Genomic DNA, 18,609 nt, shown 5'->3' on the forward strand with positions numbered 1-18,609 from the left:
CAATGATCATCCGAATCATTAACAAATGGCTCTTTAGAGTCGGTTCTTTTATCGTTCTCAAATCAGGGTATTGTCTGGTGTATTCGGGTTCCCGGGTGACGAAAGATTTAATTATTATTATCAAAAGGGTGTAATTATTACTACCTTAATCTCTTCCTCGCTTTGTGTTTTTAACTTTTCAGTTGCTATAGCAATGTGGCTATTCCTGGCGTTAGCATCCACAAAGAGTGTAGGCCTATTATAAGAGGTGGTCTAAGGCCAAAGAGATTCAAATTACTTTCAATCTCCTGGACGCTATTATTTCTTCTTGAGAATGTCGTAAATTTAAAGATGAATCCCCCTTTGAACCGGTTCACTCACCCGAGCTGTTCGAGAGAACCGATTCGTGTAAATGACTCGGCTGTGGAACGCTGGTGTTGGCGCCTCCTGCTGGTGTAAATGACACACTGCACCCGGCGGGACATGAGGGAGGAGCCCGGCTCAGACAATCAAGTCCAGTGTGCGCCACCACCAACATCAGAAAAGAACAGAATAAAGACATCTGCATCAACCGAGACCTAATCATGTCTTACCAAGGCAAAAAGAATATCCCAAAGATCACTGTAAGTTGATTCATTCATATTCATATATTTAAAGCATAAAGATTTTATTTTATTTTCACGTTTGTAACAAAAGCTGTAGCAGGATTAAATGCCAAGCACCAGTCGAGTCAAAAATGGGTGGGTTAAGCTGATACTGAATTGGGATGTGTGTCTAATAAATGTCTTTTGGCAGGAATCATATTCAGAGTGCAATAAAGTGACTGAAATAATAATTATTTAGGAGTAAATGACAGTGCGGTTGTGTATGTAGCCTAATATTGCATTGTTTTTTTTAATGATCCTTTTCGAATATTACATTTTAAGGAATAATGTTTTTGGGTTGAGCACTGCAGCAAGAAAATCACGCCCATGACTGAGACTACACACACACACACACACACACACACACACACACACACACACACACACACAAACTACAGAAACATACAATAAAACATGATTTAAAGCTGATGGTTTGAAAGGTTGAGTTCGTGTACATGGGTTTCGGTGAGAAACGTGTCATGTTTTTAATGATTCGTGTAGTGTCGCGGTGTGTTTGCAGTGATGTTCTTTGTCTCCGAGGTCTTCTGCCTCGTGGTGCTGATGCTGTTCGACTGCGTAGTTTTGAAGCACACAAGCATTGCGCGACATTTAACACTTTATTCTGAAAATATCTCTCTCAGGTGCCGAGAATGTAAAATAAAAGCACCTTAGGAAACGAACAGTGCTATTAAACATGGTTTCTGGTGTGTGAGAGCTGAGTTGAGGTGTGGTTTTCTGCTGTCAGATGCTCTAGACATCAATATAACAGTTGAGCAGTGACCTAGCCGAAAGAGAGATCTATCTGTGCACATTAGCATCAGGCCTGCAAAACTGTCTGAACACACAACGCTCTCTGTCTGTTTCCACAGGCAATCATTTCCTTTGACCCACAGTTTGTTGAACAATCTTAAATCGCGTTTACAGAAACAAAATTATGAGGCAAAGTGAATCAAATGGGTTAAATGTGCACCTTGTATTTTTGTAAAAAAAAAAAACAACAACAAATGATATGACAGCAAAATCAAACGATGAGGCAATTCATGTTGCGTTCGTACATTTACGAGATGAACGCACACAAACAATGTCGTAAATACGAGTGGGAAGCTCGGGATTTTCTCGATCTTTACGAGTTTGGGGCGTGTCAGGGAACAACATGGCGGAAAACCACAATACTTAAAGGTATACAGGCCTAGGCTGCGTCCGAAATAGCATATGTGAGTAGGTACTATATTTAAATAAGAACGTACTTCACGACCGTTAAAAAAGTATGTTATATATAGTATGAATGCGGGTCGCCATGTTGTTGTCGTGTGACATACACTGTCACAACAGTGCGAAAATTTAAAGAGCCCATTCCCGTGACTGCACCAACTTCGCGCTGTTTTTAGTTCTGTTTTCATCTGCGTTTTTACGTCGTCCGAGCCGACAATCAAGAGTAGAGCCAGACCGATTTATCGGCAGGCCGATATTATCGGACGATTTTAGGCATTTTCCAAACAATCGGTATCGGCAGTTACGGTATAATGGCCGATAAATTAATATTTTAAAAATAAAAACGGACGAAACACGCTTCAACCATGTCATGAGTGTTGGAGTTGTATAGTTTGTCCACCAGAGGGCACTCTACACTGCTGATCCAGGTTGCAGGTAGCTATGTAGGGACTAATTATTATTTTATTTATCAGAACTTTAATATATTTTGATGTTCCTCTGTTCTGTTGTGACAATAAAAGAAATAAGTTTCTTTTTAAAATGCATTATTATATTATTTTTGTTAAAACTCATAAATAACTACAAATAACTAATGTTAGCGAAATCTGTTAATGTTAAAATAGTAAGTAGTAACTCATAGTAGTAGGTACTTTTCGCCTACTGTTTTTCGAATTGTATGATTTCGGACATACTACTCTGCTCGCGGACTGTTTTTACTATATTATACTATATATTATACTAGGGAAGTATTCGATTTCGTATGCATCTCTAGAGTGCCGAAGTTAAGACGTCACTCTGTAGGCCAAAACGCGGCAGTGAGTTAGCATTTTAGCATTCCCCCGGTTCCCTCGCCCTAAACCCTACGGGATTTTTGAATGGGTTTTTTGCTTAATCGCCTGAAATAAGGTCTGTGGTGAACAAGGCCTCTAAATATTTTCACGTTTTGATCTATGACATAGAACACACAGTTATAACCTGCTTGTGGTTTTTAAACTTTATATAGGCTTCAAAATGTATACATTTTGGATTAACTTGTAAATATTATCTTGATACACAAAACGTGTAAGGGTCACAACTCTTTGTTAAACACAGATCTTATTTTTTTGTGATTTTTCAAAAGTCTCTGGGGAAAATGCATAGCTTTTCGATCGAGGGAACCGCTAGCTTCCGAGTTGTCCTACAAAGTGACGTCATCTCTTCGGCACTCTAAGCTGTGATATTTTCAGGATTTTCTATTTACAGCACAGTATGCTAATTGCCTGCACAAAATATAATGGCATTATAATATAACAATTTAATATGTAACAATACAGATTGCAGTGGCTTCACAAATTAATTAAAAAAATAAAAGCAAAGCACACCTGATGCACATTTCTTTGTTCTTCATTTTCTAGAACTAGAGTAACCTTGCTGTGTTTTTGTGTAATTACCGTAGTACACCGCCATCTCACTCCAACTAAAGTAACTTGAACGCACCCGGCGTCATAAACACGTCTTCACACCTCATAAATACGAACTTTTTAGGAGGACTTTTTAATTAAAATTAAGTTAAGGACAAAATTAAGTCCCGCCCCGTTTGAGAAGCTGTTTCACTTGGATATACCTCACAAAAGACTAGCCTATTGCAACTTCCGTTTCATGGTGACTTTAAAGTAGGCATGTTACTGAAGTTGGACATCATTTTTTTTAATTCACGTGCCTCATAATCTTTAATCAAAATAACTTGCAACAACATCTCTTTTCTTCTCTGACAAAGAGTTTACTGGCGCAAGGGCGGGGCAACCTGTCACTCACATGAGATCAACCAATAGCAAACCACAACCCTCCAATCATTTCCTAATCTACAAAATCAAGCCCCGCCCTACATTTTTTCTTGTTTGAGAAGCCCTTTCACTCCGAATGTAAGTCACAATAGGGAAAAAAATTTCGCAACCTCCTTTCATGGTGCAATGCGATTACTATATTAATATACCATATTAAAAGAAAACCATATTATGATGGTACATGGCCAAAATAAATGTATAAATAAGAAAGAAAGAACATGGTATAGTAATGGAAACGCTTTTATATTCACCAACTAGAATCTTATTTGTTAAACCAAGGAGTTTTTGCGTGCGGGTGATTCTTACAAAATAGCACAAAATATTAATTTTATTAATTAGGGCTGTCAAACGATTAATCGCGATTAATCACATCCAAAATAAAAGTTTTTGTTTACATAATACCGGTGTATAATTATTTTATATATATATAAATATATATTTATATATTATAATGTATATAGATTTTTATATAATTTATATTATATAAATATTTTATATATAAATAATATTTCTTCCTTAAATATACATGCATGTGTGTGTATTTATTTATATATATATACACACACAAAATATTTATACACAGTGCACCCACATATATTATGTAAACACAAGCTTTTATTTTGGATGCGATTAATCGTGATTAATCGTTTGACAGCCCTATTATTAATATTCATATTTGTCTTGAATATGAAAGTGTTTTAGCATTAAATGTGATATTTAAATGTCAGCAATTTGTGAAAATGTTGCATGCTAGGAAATCTTTCTAAATATTCTCCTCTATACCGTTCTATATATAGTCATTTATAGTATAAATTTGAGCCCGGCGCTGTACTAAAAAGGACTGGTCAAAGGACAGGGTGGACGTGTTGAAGTGTAATAAAGGTTGGTCATGTATCCAGATGAGTAAGCTGCAGTGATTTGACTGCTATTTTGGCAGAAAAGAAGAAACTCTCATGAGCGTATGGTAAATATTTAGGTCACCAGGCAACAAGACTTCAGCTCTGGATGGTTTTCTTCAATCCCGGCCCGTTATCCCGCACAAGCATGGCTAATGCTCCACGCCTTAATGTCCTTTGGCTCGGCATTCTCCCCCGCTCCCCAAACGCACATAACAAACGACAGCCCTGTTTGTGTGCACGGCTCAGATTAGACTCTGGCATTCGTTGAACTGTCTGTGCCTTACAGCGAATACACTTTCCACACATTCAGATCTTTGCTTTGTCAGCATCCTGCCGTAATTCTTCAGCTCTTCGAGTCCCTGAATGATGTTAGATTTCTCTTTGTTGTTTCCTTTCATAGGAAACATGCATTTATAGCATATTCCTCCCTTTAAAGTGATGTCCGCCACTGGCTTACTGATGGTTAAGCTTTAATAGTTCAGTACTGGTTTATGTTATAAAACGGTTCCAGTCCTTGATTCTGATTGGTCAATAGTGTTTTATTCATGATAAAACAAGGCTATGACCGGTTCACCCAACGGTTCTGTGTATCACTGTGCAACACCCTTAGCAACGTAAACATACAGTATGCTCTCATTGATGTTGTTCATTGAAGCTATGTAGAGTATTGTAAGACAGAGATGGAGTGTGTATTCCCTGCATTTATAGCATTTTCCTTCAGGTCAGTCTTACGTTCATAATAAAAAATCAGTTTAAATGTCTGCTGCGATATCTTGTCCTTTTAAAGGGGTCATGAACTGGATTAGTTTATTATTTTATAATGTTTCTTGGGGTGCACTTGTAATGTTACTATGATTTTCACATCAAAAAAATGTCATCATTTAGAAATTAAAGGTATTTTTTCCTACCCTGATTTCTGCCTCTAATTTGAATGCTCTGTTTGAAGGGGCGTGTCTGTGTAAGACTTAATTGTAAACGGCCACTGCTGTGATTGGCTGCTGTGAGACTTCAGTGTAACCGCCCACTGCTGTGATTGGCTGCTGAGACTTAAAGGTTCTCTAAGCGATGCTGGGCCAAAACATTTTTTGTCACATACATCAAACGTCTCCTCACTATCGGCTAGCTGCCTGTCCCCTAAACACACTGTAAAAAAACGCGGTCTCTGTAGACACCACAGGCTCCACAAACGGCAACAAAAACAATCATGTCTTACCCGGACCACGAAACCTAACAAACAGTGTTCCAGCCAATCACTGGCAAGAAGTATTTGAGGGTGGGTCTGGGGGGTTAGTGCGCGTGCACATGAAGGGGGTGTGTGTGTGTGTGAAGGAGAGAGAAGTATCATCAGAGGGAAGTTTGAAAAATGGCCGACACACGACCAAAGAGACGTCGTTCTGAAGAACAAATGAAAAAGAAGAAGGAGTCGGATAAAGAACGTGCGAAGTTCCGAATTTACATCGGTAGCAAAGCTTTTGAACGATGGCGAGAACTCCGGCGGCAGAAGGGCTTCCAGTCCGACATTCAGGTTGCTCTGTTTTTGCTGGACAGGTGGGTACGTTAAATTGTTTTTTTTTCTTCTAAATTGACGCTTTATGTTCGCCAAACCCACACAAGGATATAATTAGCTAGAACTATGCACGTTCACAATTATTTCAGGAAGGACGGAAGGGAGGGGGAGGAGATGAGATGCGGAGGAGGGAGGGTCTAGCTCCGGTTTGTTTGAAAATATTCGAACGTCAACAACACCCAGGATCGCTCAGAGAACCTTTAATTGTAAACGGCCACTGTTGTGATTGGCTGCTGTGAGACTTCAGTGTAAACGCCCACTGCTGTGATTGGCTGCTGTGAGACTTCAGTGTACTGCTGCGATTGGCTGACATGTTTGCATATGAAATAGCAAGTATTACATGTGCAACTCTCTTGAAAACTTTTACTAAATGTTTACTACTATAGCTATGAAGATTAACGAATTGTGAAAAGTGTTGAGATAGCACTATATATTAGATCTATTCACATCACATGAAACGTTGCAGTGATGAGCATTGAGCAGATGAAAGACTTTTGATTGCGTGAATGAAGGGATCTCATCATCGCAACACAATTTCTGCACTCTCACAAATTATTTTACCAAATAACAATGCAAACACAACGTAAATACAGTAAGAGCTTTGTTGTGCAGTGTAACAGCGTCATTGATTACATTAGGAGTTTTGACAAGTGTCCAGATAATCTCACGCTGTGTGATTGACAGCTTGGGTGATTGGAGAGGGAGTGTTCTTTGATTGCTTTCTGTATATAATTTAATCACAGTTCAAATAACAGATTATTTTCATCGTGCTTAGAGAAACGATGTTGAAGTTGATCGCTTAGTCACTGGCTTGATTTACTGATGCATAAGCACTATTGAACGATTTTGAAAGAAAGAAAATCTGTCTGAGTGTTACGGTAGCCAGCCCTTTTGGAATATCCTTACTCCAGTTTCAATGCCTCCTTTTGCATGTTTAGGGACTCATATAATTGCTTCCTAGTATGTAGGACTGCTGCTGATTGATTGCTGATTGACTATCACCTGTTCTGATTCAACTCTGATTAGTTAACCTATATCTGACTTGTTAACCTGGTGTCTGGTTGTGAAGGATTGTTTCACTGTTGTGTGCATGCCTGAGCATTCCTGGTTTTCCTTGCCTATCTGTGTCTTGACTCTTGCCTGGGTGGATCTCTGTGATTTTCTGCAGCCTGCCTAGTGACCCTCTGCCTGTTTCTGGATTTCGTTTGCCTGCAGCCCGCCCTTGATCTTCAGCCTGGTTATCGACACGCCTTTGTTTAACCCTGAAACTGTTGATGCTGATTCTTTATCTTTGACAAAGTCTTAGATTTGAATAAATTGTTGCATTTGGATCTGCCTCTGTCATCTCCTTCATAACAGAATCCTTCACCAAATGAAGATCCAGCAACAATGTCTACTCTGTCTGGTGCAGTCACTGCTCAAGCTTCCCTGCTCGCCACGCATCAATTCCAGCTGTCTCGACTGACCTCAGTAACGGAGGAACTGCTCAGGGCTGTTCAGTCTCTGAAAAAGTCAGCTGTGGCTTCATCTCCAGCGTCAGCATCTCCTGCACCAGCACACGATTCTGAGCCTCTGACTATTGAAAGTACGAGCCCTCACCTTGCTTTCCCCGAAAAGTTCACTGGAGATCCTGGTAAATGCAAAGACTTTGTTTTCAGATGCTCTCTGTATTTAGCCCAGCAGCGTTCGCTTTATCCTACTGATGCCAATAAAATCGCCTTTGTTTGTTCGCTGCTCTCTGGCTGCGCATTGGATTGGCTCGTCTCGGTCTGGAAAATGGATGGATCCGCCTTCCCCTCATTTGAGGTATTCATGCAGCACTTTCAAGCAATGTTTGATGACGTCCAGGAGAGTGAGGAAGGGGAGAAACAAGTGCATCGCATGAGACCAGTCAAGCCTTCACGTTTCGTCATGCCTGTGCAGCCAGCTCTTCATGGTGACACTGTCCGGAAAATGGCTTGCGCCGGATCTCTCGAATCCGCTCTCTGCACCGGTCCTGTTGAGCCTGCACTTCACGTAAGCCCCACCAAATCAGTCACTAGACTTTATCTGACGATATCCAGCATAATAGACCCTCACCTGATATCAGTGCGATCAACCAGAAAGACCATGCCTCGTGCCAGATCCTTCGACTCTGCTCTCTGCACCGCAGCTGTTGTGCCTGTTGTCCACGTGAGTCTTGTCAAGTCCGCGCCCCAAATAGCGCCCGCTGAATCAAAGACAGTAGAAATTATGCCTGCCAAATCAGAGATTGCAGATGTTTTGCCTGCCGAACCTGAGTCTGAGCGCAACGAGGTCAGCCCTTCCGAGTCTACTGAGTCAGGCCCTTCCGAGTCTACTGAGTCAAGCCCTTCCGAGTCTACTGAGTCAAGCCCTTCCGAGTCTACTGAGTCAGGCCCTTCCGAGTCTACTGAGTCAGGCCCTTCCGAGTCTACTGAGTCAGGCCCTTCCGAGTCTACTGAGTCAGGCCCTTCCGAGTCTACTGAGTCAGGCCCTTCCGAGTCTACTGAGTCAGGCCCTTCCGAGTCTACTGAGTCAGGCCCTTCCGAGTCTACTGAGTCAGGCCCTTCCGAGTCTACTGAGTCAGGCCCTTCCGAGTCTACTGAGTCAGGCCCTTCCGAGTCTACTGAGTCAGGCCCTTCCGAGTCTACTGAGTCAAGCCCTTCCGAGTCTACTGAGTCAAGCCCTTCCGAGTCTACTGAGTCAGGCCCTTCCGAGTCTACTGAGTCAGGCCCTTCCGAGTCTACTGAGTCAGGCCCTTCCGAGTCTACTGAGTCAAGCCCTTCCGAGTCTATTGAGTCAAGCCCTTCCGAGTCTGACGAATCTGGCCTTGCTAAATGGAATGAATTCAGCCCAGTTAAGTCGAATGAAACCAGCTCAGCTGAGTTGAATGGATCCTGCACTGCCAATGGTGAGCTTTTGGCGTTCCCACCTACTCTCCCTCTCTTGCCTCTATTGGACTCATCTTGCTCTCCTGTTCTGCCGCTGTTGAGCCTTGTCCACCCCTCTGCTCATCCTCAGCTGCCCACCTGTGTCACTGTGTACTTGCCTAAGTATGTCCAGTCCTCCGCTTTACCCTTGCCTGTGGACCCCCCACCTTCGCCTCTGTCCCCTGAGCCTCAGACTCCACCTTGGTCTTTCAAGCCTTCGGCTTTACCTAGGCCCATAGTTCCCTCAGCTCCGTCATGTCCTGTCAGCCCACCAGCTTTGCCAGGCTCACTCGTCCTACTGTTTCTGCATTGGTCAGCCGTCACCCTGGCTCCACCACAGTCTTCCGGATCCTGTCCTCCGCCTCGGTCCCATGTGCCTTCCGCTCCGCCTTGGCCCTCCGGACCCACGGTGTCACCTTGTCTCTGTGTCCGTCCGGCTCTGTTGGGGATCCCCGAACTGCTTGATCCTCCCTGGCTTCCTGAATTGCCTGACCCTCCCTGGGAAGGAGGGGTTTAGTTTGGAGCGTCTGGAAGCCGCTCCTTTGGGTGGGGGCTATGTTACGGTAGCCAGCCCTTTTGGAATATCCTTACTCCAGTTTCAATGCCTCCTTTTGCATGTTTAGGGACTCATATAATTGCTTCCTAGTATGTAGGACTGCTGCTGATTGATTGCTGATTGACTATCACCTGTTCTGATTCAACTCTGATTAGTTAACCTATATCTGGCTTGTTAACCTGGTGTCTGGTTGTGAAGGATTGTTTCACTGTTGTGTGCATGCCTGAGCATTCCTGGTTTTCCTTGCCTATCTGTGTCTTGACTCTTGCCTGGGTGGATCTCTGTGATTTTCTGCAGCCTGCCTAGTGACCCTCTGCCTGTTTCTGGATTTCGTTTGCCTGCAGCCCGCCCTTGATCTTCAGCCTGGTTATCGACACGCCTTTGTTTAACCCTGAAACTGTTGATGCTGATTCTTTATCTTTGACAAAGTCTTAGATTTGAATAAATTGTTGCATTTGGATCTGCCTCTGTCATCTCCTTCATAACAGAGAGCTTGAATAGTTACACATCAGAAATCACTGATCACAGATCAGAGATAAGAATAAACATGGTTACTTATATCTTTGTGGCGTTGCTGGCAGATCCATATCGTAAAAGTCTATGTGTAACGCCTGCGCTGAAATTGCGACTGATTTACCAAATAATGCACAGTGAATTGCACAAGAGCCAGACCGATATATCGGCAGGCCGATATTATCGGCCGATATTAAGCATTTTCCAAACTATCGGTATCGGCAGTTATAATGGACGATAAATGAATATTTCAAAAATAAAATAAAAACGGACGAAACGCGCTTGAACCATGTCATGAGTGTTGGAGTTGTATAGTTTGTCCACCAGATTGCACTCTACACCATTCCTGTTGGCAACACTCATTGAGTTGGTCACGAGACATACATTGCTTGAATAACAATTAAAAGACCATCCCCATCAGTTCTCTCAACTCAAATAAGCATGACAAAATTTTTGAAGGCCGATACCGATACAAATATTTTTGGGTTTTAAAATCCGATATTCCAATATATAGGCGGTTATTTTTTTTATTAAATATTGTTGGATTTCACACACGTGTAAAAGAAAAGCTAACTTTTCTGCACAAGATGCTTTTTCTCTATGTCTAAATATTCACTCCTCGCAAGTATAACTTACATTTTACAATGCAGGGACTGTAACTAGAGATATGCTAGTTATAAATACAGTAATCATTACTTTATTTAGGCAGAAAAAGTTCATTATGGTTTCCAAGCTCATTAATGTTAACGTTAGCGGTCTTCCACTGATGATAGTGGCATTAGCTAGCTTTGTGGTTAGCTAGTCTATGATGAGCCATAATTTAGCAATAGATAACATCATACTGCAAATTGTAAAACATACATTTTCAAAATAACAGGCCAAGGAGAGATGATTAAAGCATGTTTCGTCCGTTTTTATTTTTTAAATATTCATTTATCGGCCATTATAACTGCCGATACCGATATTATGGAAACTGCCTAATATCGGCCGATAATATCGGTCTGGCTTCTTTTTTTAGATCCTGCCCTGGTTTTAATAAAAGCTGTTAATGGAAAAACAAGGAAGTTATGACGTTTTTGAAACTAACAGGAGGTTTTTTTTTTTAATAATATTACAACCTTAACTATCAAAAGATCGAGGAAAACTTTAATTCTCAGTTCATGACCCCTAACAGTTAACATGCTGCCTGACACTCTAGTTATTTGTCAGTTGTGTTCAACTTCTCCGTGTTCACAAAGAGTTTCAGTCCTTTCGATATAAAAGTCTTTGGTACTGACTGACTCACTCACTTATAAAGGCAGTCTTTGTCGACATCTAATGGTGTAGTAAGTTGCGTTGATACATATTTTTTGGCATTAATATGTGTATTGTGTGGTAACCATTTAATAAAAGTAATAACCCAGACAGCAAACTGACATTGAATCAACGTGGAAACGACGTCTCTCATGACATTGAAACAACGTTGATTTTGCTCATCGAATTAACGTTGAACCAACGTCAGACGCGGCATTCTTCAAAGCTAAATGAAAATCGAAAATTGGTTTGCTTTCATAACGTTGAAACAACGCGTTGATTTCAAGTTGATTTTCCGTTAGTTTTGAAAGAATGACGCGTCTGACGTTGGTTCAACGTTAATTCGATGAGCAAAACAATGTCAGATCAACGTTGTTTCGATGTCATATTTCCACGTTGATTCAATGTCAGTTTGCTATCTGGGAAGGTATGAGAGTCTAGTGATGTATTGTGAATAAGTCACTAAGAATAATGCCCTTATTATTCATGATACAGCGTTATTGCATAGTTTGATCACTATACAGTGGATTAAGATGTGTTTTGGTCGATTGGATCACAAGTGGACGACTCACACAGGTGTAAACGGGCCTAAAATATTTTGAGCTCGTCCACTTTCACCACTTCCAGGGGGAGCTGAAAACACATTCGAGCGGATTGCTGTCGTAGTGTAAACGCTCATGTGACCGAATGTGTTCAAACAGCCACTAAAAGACCGTCTCCTGAATAATGAGTGAACATTATAGAGATCTAGGCAGACGAGGTTTAAACTTTATCAGCTGAAGACACAAGTTTTGTTTGAAGAGGGAAATCGTACCAAACACAATGTTCGCTCAGCGTTTCTGATTTCTAACACACGCTCTCACAGTGTTCGGCTGGTCTTGTGGCGTCAGTAAAGTTTATGCTCTTCGTCTGTTTTTCCGTTGTCTCCGGTCACCATCATATGTAAATTGCGCGAGTTCATTTCAATATTAGATTGAAGAACCCACCCCTTGAAGAAATCAGGTTGAAAATGGACAAAAGAGACGGATTAAAACACCAGATGTAAACGGGAATGTGTCTCCCTCGACTACTTGTGATCCGATCCACCAAAACGCATCTTAATACCAGCTGTAAACCGGTCCAATGAACACTTTGTAGTGCTTTCAAAATTCTTGTTGGTTCTCTGTCATGGTTTCTGGACACAAAATAGTTCCTGTCAAGTTGTCTTTGTCAAAATAATGATCTGACTGTTCCCTGTTCAAGCGTACGTTGTTTTTGAGAACTGAAGTGACACCAGTGACATCCTGTTTATGAACTGATTACTCAGAAAAATGTCACCCTGCTGATTTTGACCCTAAGTTGATGTGATGGATGGAGCAAGGAACAACACAGCACCCAGAAAAAAAAATGTGACTAAATTATTTATAGCAGGGATTTAAGGACTTTAAATAAGCTTGAACAAAACAAGCTGTGGAAGAAATTTTTGATAATGTTGAGTTTTAAAGTCCCTTTAGTCAATAAGTTTTCATCCCTTAAAACTCATCTTTGATCACCAAAATTACATCTTCATGCCTTCTTGACTGTAATTTGACACCCTCATTTAGTATATGCGGTTCTATGAATATGCAAATGAGCCCCGCCTCCACTCTTTCACTCACTCAGAGATCCACTGGTTGACGATCACACGTTGATCTGATTGGTTACAAGGTCGTTTGTGACGTCAGAAACACCAGCGATTTCAATCCGTGTTTTTGATATTGTCTTTGGTTCACTGCAGTTTTAAGGAGGAAATACTTGTGAAAAGACTTATGAATTTACACATGGTTTGTCTTAAAGCATGTTAAAAACACATAAACAACATTAAAAAGTAGATTTTCACCACAGGGGGATATTAAGTCCTTTGCTTTCCATTAGAAATGTAAGTTAAGTCTGTGCCCTTCATCCAGCAGAGCCTCTGATACAGCACTGATGCTGTGATTCATGATTCCCCAGACAGACCAATACACTGATCCATATGAGCTCAATCATTTATGATTGAAAGTTGCTCTTGGCGAGTTGGCGTCCCCACTAGATAGATTTTTTCATGCAATGTGTCTTTGATTCTTCATGTTTATTTTAATATATTTTATGTTTTATTACATGGACCTCATTGGCATATCCAATTTTGTGTGAGAATGGTTAAAACACAGGCATGTCACTAGCCGCGTTTCCATTAATGATAGTTTTGTGAAGCGTTTCCATTAACCGATGTTATGCAACTAAAACGTAATTTGTTTCTCTCACGATAAGTAATTGGTGAAATCATGCCGATGGATCCTGGTAAGTTTATGTATATCCCAGCCACCTGTTTTTAGTAGAAGACTTACTTACTTTCTTACTTAAAGGAGTAGTTCACTTTTCAAAAAACACAGGATTTTGCTGATACTCACCCCCATGTCATCCAAGATGTCCATGTCATTCTTTCTTCAGGCGAAAAGAAATTAAGGTTTTTGATGAAAACATTCCAGGATTTTCTCCATATAATGGACTTCAATGGGGACCAAACGGTTCAAGGTCCAAAAGACACTTTCAGTGCAAACTGTTCAAAGGGCTTTAAACGATTCCAGATGATGAATAAGGGTCTTATCAAGCGAAACGATCGTTCATTTAAAAAAAACAACAACAAAGTTTAAGTTTTATAAGCTCAAATGGTCGCCTTGCTCTGTTCTGTGGTGCGCGTTCGTGACTCTCCTGTTCGAACTCTTTCATCAAAATGAATGAATCTTTTTCCGTGTCAATTCGTTCATTTCGTTCGTTGAATGAACCAAATGACACGAAAAAAGATTTGTTCATTTTGATAAACGAGTTCGAACAGGAGTCACGAGCGCGCATCACGAACGCGCATCACAAACACGAATGCGCATAATCTGCAATAATTAAAAATGTTAAATAATATAACTATACTTTGTGTATTTAATCTCACTTTTTTAGTAAATGACTCTGCTGCTGAGCTTCGGTGATCAAATTCACCAATCACATTTGGAGTCCAGTTTGGGATTGTAAAGTGTCCATCACATTCACACTTCAAATTATTGCCGGAAGTAAAAGGTCATCTGAGTTTTTTTGCCTGCTCTTTTATTTTTTATCCCCCCAAAGCAGTTGAGTGGAAATCCTGTGCTTTTGCTAATACTTCATTGGCTAAGGTTACGGTGGATGGTATGAGTGTTTGGTGTAGGCAATTAGCAGCACTGTGATTGACATGACCAGTTACATCTTTAAAATAGGCTGTGAATTTGGTCATACTTCTTTTTTCACATACTGGTTTTTGCCTACTACTGTTAAAAACTACAAACATGGTGGATATGTGCAACCAACTGTTAAAAGGGTCTGAGTGTTTAATAATCAACATTTAACCTGAAAACGAAAAATATTTCATGTTATGCGTGTAATATTTAATCTGCAACAACAATGTGAACTTGATTAACTTTTAAATGCATCATTTTGCAAAAATATGAGACCCACGACTGGCACATCAACGCGCTACTATTTTTCTGTTAACTGTGACAAGATGATCGAGCTAGTTTACGGTTACAGGATGCGTGAAACTAAGTGAAAAAGCGCTTTATAACGTGATAGTATGCCCCGAAGCTTGTCTTCTCACTCAAAAGTATTTAGTTTTTTCTAACTAAAAGAGTAGATACTTAGGCGAATTGGGATGCAGCAAGAGTGTTGCGTCTGAAAGGTTTGTTTGAGCGGCGCCCTCTTTTGGTGCGAAAAGGCCTTTCAATTTGACAAAAATATAATTATCAACAATCTAAACAAGCAAGCCCAGCGGAGGCTTCCATAAGTAACACAATTTGTTACTTTTTTAGGGATTAATTAAATATAGTAGCGCATTACTTTTGAAAGTAACTTTCCCCAACACTAATCCTCATTTCTCTCTCTGTTTTATTCCTCAGAGCGAGAGGCTTTTGATTAAAGGTGGTCGTATTGTGAACGATGACCAGTCCTTCTATGCAGACATCTATATGGAGGATGGAGTCATCAAGTAAGCTGCATTCACACACACACACACACACACACACACAGATTAGAAGATCTCAGAGGAGACGCAGTGATAGTGCCGTATGCCAGTAGCACAGGGCAGAGTGTTTTTTTTATAACACTACATTACGCAAAGTGTTGACAGATAGCTAATATGATAACTTATGACCTCACTACATATAGTTGACACTAACGCAAAAAATTAGGCTAATTGAAAATAAGGATGATGAAAATATTCAAAATAATTTTAAACGCATGTTCCGAGTTTTCAAGAAATACAATGTTAGCACTAATGTTATTCTTAGCTTTTTGAACATTTATATCATTTTCAACAAACATTTATGTTTAATGAAATGACTGGTGGTCAATATTTTTTTGGCATTTATGCATTATGAAGTGACTTTCTGTCAACTCGGATTTCCTTTTTAAGGTATTTAAAGGTGCAGTGTGTAATTTTTAGTCTCATCTAGTGGTGAGGTTGAGAATTGCACCCAACAGAAGTTACGGTGGCCGTCAGGAAGTGATGTCTTCGTCTAAATCAGCAGAGAGTAGCCAGTTAAGCAATGAGGTTTCTTTACAAAGATTAATTTAGAAATTAGGTTTACTTGATTATTCAGTAAAACGATATTGCGAATATTACTGTTACTTGTTCATCATTGTGTCAGTGTTTTATTCGCTCGCTTCTTTGCACGAAGAACAACATAGAGACGAAACGTGTGTGTCCGCTCAGGGCCACTGTAGCGCAATACACCATATATTACACAAAATATTACACAATACACCTTTAAAGGGTTAGTTCACCCACTATATACTATGGAAGTCAATAGGGACCAGAAACTGTTTGGTTACCTTCATTCAGGTTTAGAACCACTCGGTCAAAATATTAATATTTTTAGTAGTCTATTCATTTCCATTACCCATAATATTCAGGGGTCACTTCACATGACAACAAACTGGCTTCTTACCACAATGAATTTTATTTAGAGTTATTCCTACAAAGAATTTGAGTTATTCATATTCATTCAATATTTTTTTTAAAGAATTCTACCTATTTTATCTTATGGTCTGAGATGAGTTATTCAACACTAAGCATTACTCATACTCAGAAATGATCATCGATCCAATAACATTTAATTCACAGTGTAATGAAAAAGTTCTGCTAAATTACCACGTTCTGTCAACTTTAAGGCAGATTGGTGACAACTTGATAGTACCAGGAGGGGTGAAGACGGTTGAGGCCAATGGGAAGATGGTGATTCCTGGAGGAATTGACATCCACACCCACTTACAGATGCCCTTCAGGGGCACGACAACCGTGGATGATTTCAGCCAGGGCACCAAGGCTGCTCTTGCTGGAGGAACCACCATGATCGGTAAGATCGGTCATACAGTATTTATCTGCTAAGTAGATAACACCTTATTTTACATACGTTACATGTACTCCCCATAGTAATACCAGTAAATTACCTCCTCAACCAAACCCTAAGCCTATAGTAAGTGCATGTAGTTGCTTAATATTACTCAGTACACAAATATATAATTACACTGTAATACAGACACCTTAAAATTAAGTGTTAACCAGAACTCTATGTCATATTCAGGATACTGTTTACCTAACATGCGGCGTTCAAAAGCAGTAGGAGGCTTTTACTAAGAAATTGGGTGGTTTGAACTAGGGCTGTCAGTTAAATGCGCTATTAACGGCGTTAAAGCAAACCCATTTTAACGGGGGTTCATTTTTTTTATGGCGCGATTAACGTTTTTTTTGGCCAAGCAAACATTTAAATTTTTGTTCACATGCTTTTGCAACAGAATGCGGAATGTGTGACGCTGCGTTATGAAACCCATTCATTTCAAAGGCAGGACGTATATTTGCTTCGTCGACCAAAACGCAAGCGGATCTAGCTAGACTGGAAACAAAACAACAGGCACGCCACACATACTTGTTTAGGCTTGCGAACCGGCCCAATAGTTGATTGACGTTACGTTTTGAGTGGATGACGAACACGAGACGGCGAAATGGATGATGCCAAATGGACCCATTGACAAGACCAAATTGATCTGAGTGTTTTGTCGTTGTGAACTGAGCTATCATCAGTTGCGAGTTGCCTATAACATTAATTGTGATTAATCGCGAGTTGCCTATGACATGAATGTGATTTATCGCGAGTTACCTATGACATTAATTACGATTAATCGCGAGTTGCCTATGACATGAATGTGATTAATCGTGATTTGCCTATGACATTAATGTGATTAATTGCGAGTTACCTATGACATTAATTGTGATTAATCGCGAGTTGCCTTTGACATCAATGTGATTAATCGTGAGTTGCCTATGACATTAATTGTGATTAATCGCGAGTTGCCTATGACATGAATGTGGTTAATCACGAGTTGCCTATGACATGAATGTGATTAATTGCGAGTTACCTATGACATTAATTACGATTAATCGCAAGTTGCCTATGACATGAATGTGATTAATCGCGAGTTACCTATGACATTAATTACGATTAATCGCAAGTTGCCTATGTCATTAATGTGATTAATCGCGAGTTGCCTATGACATTAATTACGATTAATCGCAAGTTGCCTATGACATTAATGTGATTAATCTCGAGTTGCCTATTACATTAATGTGATTAATCTAGAGTTGCCTATGACATTAATTCGATTAATCGTCAGTTGCCTATGACATTAATTGTGATTAATCGTGAGTTGCCTATGACATGAGTGTGTTTAATCGCAAGTTGCCCATGACATTAATTACGATTAATCGCGAGTTGCCTATGACATTAATGTGATTAATCGCGAGTTACCTATGACATTATTTGTAATTAATCGCGAGTTGCCCATGACATTAATGGGATTAATCGTGAGTTGCCTATGACATTAATTGTGATTAATCGCGAGTTGGCATAACATGAATGTGATTAATCGTGAGTTGTCTATGACATGAATGTGATTAATCGTGAGTTGCCTATGACATTAATGTGATTAATCGCGAGTTACCTATGACATTAATTACGATTAATTGCGAGTTGTCTATGACATTAATGTGATTAATCGCAAGTTGCCCATGACATTAATTGCGATTAATCGCGAGTCGCCTATGACATTAATGTGATTAATCTCGAGTTGCCCATATCATGAATGTGATTAATCGCGAGTTGCCTATGAAATTAATT

General features: G+C 40.0%; 1 protein-coding gene across 1 annotated transcript in view; it reads left to right on the forward strand.

Moving 5' to 3' along the window:
• The first annotated feature begins 452 nt into the window (after positions 1-452).
• Positions 453-18,609, forward strand: part of dpysl3 (dihydropyrimidinase like 3) — a 44,750-nt gene continuing 26,593 nt past the window's right edge. Inside the window, exons 1-3 of the mRNA XM_039663654.2 lie at positions 453-602; positions 15,334-15,422; positions 16,607-16,791. Coding sequence (XP_039519588.1) covers positions 564-602; positions 15,334-15,422; positions 16,607-16,791 — 313 coding nt within the window. The 5' untranslated portion in view covers positions 453-563. The remainder of the gene's footprint in view (positions 603-15,333; positions 15,423-16,606; positions 16,792-18,609) is intronic.

Source organism: Pimephales promelas, chromosome 19, assembly GCF_988280905.1.
Source record: "Pimephales promelas chromosome 19, fPimPro1.hap1.1, whole genome shotgun sequence".
NCBI lineage: Eukaryota > Metazoa > Chordata > Actinopteri > Cypriniformes > Leuciscidae > Pimephales > Pimephales promelas.